At 56.1% G+C, this 5,509-nt stretch overlaps 1 protein-coding gene across 1 annotated transcript; it reads left to right on the plus strand.

Annotated features, from left to right (window-relative positions):
* Positions 1-3,249: 3,249 nt before the first annotated feature.
* VDBG_06323 (hypothetical protein) lies at positions 3,250-4,933 on the plus strand (the record flags this gene model as incomplete). Its single annotated transcript, XM_003003834.1, has 1 exon — positions 3,250-4,933. The coding sequence occupies one exon, from the start codon at positions 3,500-3,502 to the stop codon at positions 4,931-4,933; it is 1,434 nt and encodes a 477-aa protein (XP_003003880.1).
* Positions 4,934-5,509: the final 576 nt, after the last annotated feature.

Genomic DNA, 5,509 nt, shown 5'->3' on the forward strand with positions numbered 1-5,509 from the left:
ATTTTCAACACGAGTCTCTCGGGCTGCCAAGATTTTTATTCTCCTGCTGCATTGAAAGCTCGGGTCGTGATCGTCGGCGGTTGCGCACAGCACTTCGATCGTTGACAACGAAGTGCCGTGCTGCATTTCTGAAGAGGGATACTTTCGAACACGATATGGAGCAATTCACCGCATACGTCTGTTTAACCTTTGTGCTGGTGATTTAGTCCTCTGCCAAATATATGCCGACTTGCCGATTGAAGCTCGTGGTAGACTGGGTTGGTGATCTGTTTGATCGACAAGCATGCTTAAGGTACTTTTAAATCCAACCTCGAGACCATGCGTTCTTTTAGAAGACTTCCGAACGATGGTCAACCCAGAGCACGCAGTATTTAGACGCAATATGAGGTATCGGTCTTCCAATCGTCATACAGTTTATAATTGTTAGATCCATGCTCTCGACAACGGGGTCATTTCTCTATTTGCGAATTTCTTTTAGGCTTTTCAAAGGTAGTAAGCCTATAGAGCAGTCATGAACGAACTAGACTCGGCGTACGAGAAGACAGATATTCATATGATGCAGAGTGAAGTCTCCGTATAGAGCTCTGGCCGGGTTTTCAGCTTTGCCGATCGTCCTCGTAATTAGGACTGGAGACCCAAAGATGTCGGGGCCTCGCTATATTGATGGCATTTACTAGAAGCTTCATGGTATGATTTTGAAGCCCTGCTGGGCAAGTCCAAATCTGTTCAAAATATACAGATGAGTTCTGTCAAGTCTGTGATGCATCCCAACTGCCCTCAACCATGGCGAAATATTCTCCTTTTGCGCCTGTTATCTTGTTCGTTTGCCTGGCCCTTCAATACAACTCTCCAATGCTTGTTTCTTTCAAATGGAAAACGCGTTTAGGACTATAAACGCACAAAGCAGGGTCTGCCGGTTGCTGTTTGATCTGGACTTCCCCTGGCCAACATCATCCTCGTGCCGGAAGAACAGTGAGACACCTGTCTAGCAGCTGCAACCCTTCTAACACTGACTTGTAGACCGGACGAGACATCGTGTGGCGAAGACACGCAAGATCAGTCCACGGGTAGTCAAAATGTGACCGAGGCTCTGCATCTCTGTTTGGCCTTTGCACGTGGCCGTGGATGATCCGTAAGAAGCCCCAGTTGGGCCAGTGGTCCGTCATTTGGCCGGTACATTCAAGAAGCACGCGAATGCCACAGCACTAACTGTGACGTGGTGACAAAAGATGTGCACACAATGATAGAGAACGTTGGAAGGCAGGTTGAGAATACACGAACTGATGTGCAGAGGGGGCGCTATTTCAGCATGGCCTGATACCTGACTCGAGCGCGACGTGTCACGGCATTTATAGAAGGAAATGACGCCCGTCATGGCGACTGCTCAAGGCATTGTGGAGGGTCGGGAGATTGAGTCTCACGATGTCGATCTGGTGGTGGTGGTGTATCAGGACAGCCACAGACCGGTTGATCCTCTGCACACTGATCCTCTGCAGACCAGGTCTTGGTCACCCGAGAGAGAGCGCGCAGGGGGTCCTGGAGTACTCTGAAGCCAAGTCAATGGAAGGATGTTAATGACTAAGACAAGGCAAGACCATTGAGGGAGGCAGGCAGGTGCAGGCGGGTGTTGCTGCTGCCAATACAGAATCAGGTGCCGCTTCTTCTCCGCGCCATCTTCAGGTCATCCTCATACTACCTGGTCTTTCTTCTGCCACCCTCGCCGTAACGCTCTCGAGCTAGAGCTGTCGAGGGCCCATGCTGCGTCTCATGATCGTCTCTTCGTTTGGGGTCTGTCTGTTATCGTTCAAAGACCGAGTTCGGCTGATCCCGAACTGCCAACAAGTCAGTCACTTTACGTCAGCTTTGCCAAGCCGGTCGAGGCAACCCATTCCTCCACCGCCCTGCCACGATCACCGACTGGGGCTCTTCTTCTGGGTAGCTCTCTTCCGCGGCGATGAGATTGCTTTTGTTGTTTCGAGGACCATATTCCCAGGCATCGACTCATTTTTGTTTCGCGACACTTTCCTCGCCAGGTCCGCTGGTTTCCCTGGCTGTTGGCTGCCATCTTGGAATGCCTCGGCGCACGGTCATAATTGGTGCGTCTTGGGACGACACTCCCTGGTACAGATGGCTTGGCAGCGCAGGGGCAGCTGTTACAGAACTTGGGCTGTCAGGTCAGGGCGTCCAGTCTGCGTCTGCATTTCGACTCTGGTTCTTGTTCGAAATCGGGTTTCGCTGAGGTCTCGCCCGCGCATGACGACAATGCGAGGTGATGTTGCTGAAAATTACGATTGGTATATACGAACATAGATCAATCAGCTTGCTCGACATCGCTGCCAACTCCTCAATCACAAGCTGGCGAACGAGCGAACGAGCCAGCAGCATCGGATTGCCGGAGCCTAACTTTATCGCACGACAGATGGTGCACACCCCGGTTGCCGCCCCATGTTTGAGCTTTCGTCCCAGATCCGAACTGAAGTCGATGCACCGACCACACGCAATCCCATCCCTCATTCATCATTGCATCACCAACTAGCCCAAGGCCTTCGTGGTTTCACCTCGGCAGGCTGAGCCAGCGATTCCAGGGTCCGTCCCAACGGCTCACGTTCCCTCCGTGCCCCCCCCCCCCGACATGGTTCTCCTCGAGATGCCCCCGTGCATCTGCGACCCAGGGGCCGCTGTCATCCCTGCCCTCGACCCTCTTCTCGGTCGATGAGCCTGCACCTGGCGCCCAATCTGGAGCCTGCCCTGCTGGAGAGCCGCAAAGCCAAAACAGACTGCCCCTTGTCTAGCAGACGACGAGCGCTGCGCATAGACGAAAACCTGGCCCCCATCGCACACATCGCTGCATCGTGATGGCACAGGACGGATTTCGGATGATCCCCAAGGCTGACACTGCGCCTGAACAGGACTGCGCGTCTGTCCTGTGAAGGCCTGTTATGCTGAGTTGCACCTAGTATCCCCACACCGACAACAGAACGAAGCCTCGCCAGCAACAGACCCCTGGCCCGAGTTGTCGTCCAGCCTTGATCGAGTCGCTACCCACCGTCTCACGCAGTGATCCGAGGATCCACGCCGCTGGCTGGTTCCGTGTTCCAGCCCGTCCGGCAGGGGACGATCAGAACCATGGCACTGCGAGGGCCAAGACGTTGCTCATGGCCCTCCCCCCTCCCCGAATATAACGGCCATGCTGCCTCCTCCAGGGTGCCATGATCAGCAGGCTCCTCCTCACTCCTTGACTATTCTCTTCCACGACTTGTCCGCTCATCCGTTTGCGGCTTCTTTCTCTTCGTCTGCTTGCTCTTCATTTCTAATCGTTTAGTAGAGACTGGTATCTCGAGTTTCTTTGAGCAAGCCTCAGTACACTCTTTATTTCTATTGTCTTCACTTGCCGACATCGACGCCGCTCTACAGCAAAAGCTACATAGATCGCAACTACTACGACGCCTATAACGACAAGCCTATTTTTCACTCATCTTACCCTATTTGTTAGTACGACATGCTGTTCTCCCGGCCTACGACGGCCATCTGGCTGGCCCTGGCCTCCCTGGCCGAGGCCAACCCGCCTGCAGCAGCTCCCGCCCCTCCCGCTCATCCGGCACCCGTCGAGCAGTGCCCTGCACCCGTCACCGAGACGCTCGTCCATACAGTACACGTTCCCGTTCCAACAACAATCAAAGAGACAGTACACGTCACCGTGCCTGGTGCCGCCGAGACTGTTCACGTCACGGTTCCCGGCAAGGCAGAGACAGTTCATGTCACTGAGACGGTACATGTTAGCGTGCCGGTACACGTTACCGTCCCGGTGCCGACAACGATCAAGGAGACGGTGCATGTGACACAGACCGAGCAGGTCGTCCAGACACAGGTGCAAAGTGTTCCTGTCACGGTGGTTCACACCGAAACAGCGATTCACAGCGTGCCGGTGACAGTCGTCCACACCCAAGTCCAGAGCGTTCCGGTCACCGTCGTCCACACGCAGACCGAAGTCAAGAGCGTACCCGTCACGGTTGTCCAGACTCATGTTCAGAGCGTGCCTGTCACGGTCGTTCAAACTCACGTCCAGAGTGTACCCGTCACTGTGGTCCAGACCAAGGTGGAGAGCGTGCCAGTCACGGTAGTCCAGACGCACGTCCAGACCCTCGTCCACACCCAAACGCTGCCGCCCCTAACTCATGTGGTCACAACCACGCAAGACCGACCCGTCACACAGGTACAGACGCATGTTCAGACCAAGGTCGAGTCTGTGCCGGTCACGGTGATCCAGACGCAACCCGTGGAAGTGCCCGTCCAGGTTCCCGTCACCCACGTTGTCACTCAAATCCACACCCAGCCAGTCGAAGTCCCAGTGCATGTCACGCAAACAGTTCACGTTACCGCGCCGCCTCAAACGGTCCATGTTACAGCACCACCGCAGACAGTCCACGTCACTGCGCCGCCGCATACTGTCACTCTTCCGCCTCACACTGTTTCTGCGTGCCCTCCGGGGGCCGCCGGCACCGGTTGCAACCGCCACCCGCGGCGCACCCCGCCCGGCCCCCTGCGCACCCGATGCCACCATGCGCACCCGGCTCCCCTGCCTATGCACCCCAAACCGACCGCGGCACCGACTCCTGTTCCGATGCACCCCACACCCGAGCAACCTGCCGCTCCTCCTGCGCACCCCATGCCCGAGCAGCCCGCCGCTCCCCCCGCGCACCCCATGCCTGCGGAGCCCGAGAAGCCGGCGGAACCCACAAAGCCCACGGAGCCTGAGAAGCCAGCTGAGCCTGAGAAGCCTGCAGAGCCTGAGAAACCAGTCGAGACGGAAAAGCCCGCGGAGCCCGAGACACCGCCCCGCGACGAGCCTGCGACGACAACGGCCGCCGAGCCCACGCCCACGCCCATCTTGGTGCCCGCGGCGCAACGAATGCGATTCATGAAGCGCAACTGATCGCTGAGGCGTACAGAAGCAAGGATTGAAAGAAGAAAGTAACTTTTTTTCTTATGTTGACGGCAGCGAACGGGGGCGGGCAGCGTAGTAGTAGTCCCCGCCTCTGAGGACGGACTTGTGTACGTGCGGCTGCGCGCGCGCGTTGTGTGTTCATGTTGTTTACCACAGCACCCCGTAACACCCTGCCCACTCTCTCCCCCATCTCGTACATAATTATTAGAAATTAGATGGCCGACGGCTGCGATGATACCCCCCCCAGTCCGTCTGCCGTCGTTCAATCGAGCGGTTCATGACCAGTACATGTGTGACATGTGCAATGAATGGCCTCATGTGGGGAGCTGGGCGAGTTGAGACGAGTGATGGCGAAGCAGCAATCGTGACGTGGGAGGAGATGACAAGTTAAGAAAGGCCGGGGTGGCGGAGGAACGCGAAGGAACGAAGAAGAAAGGTAACGCCGATGAAGAATGAATGCAGTCAATTCGCTATGCTAAAACGACAAATCATGTACCGCTTCTAGAATCAACCCCCACCTCACAGCGCGAGGTATCCCGACCATGGTCGTTTCCAGTCAGTGCG

Source organism: Verticillium alfalfae, genomic scaffold (assembly GCF_000150825.1).
Source record: "Verticillium alfalfae VaMs.102 supercont1.7 genomic scaffold, whole genome shotgun sequence".
NCBI lineage: Eukaryota > Fungi > Ascomycota > Sordariomycetes > Glomerellales > Plectosphaerellaceae > Verticillium > Verticillium alfalfae.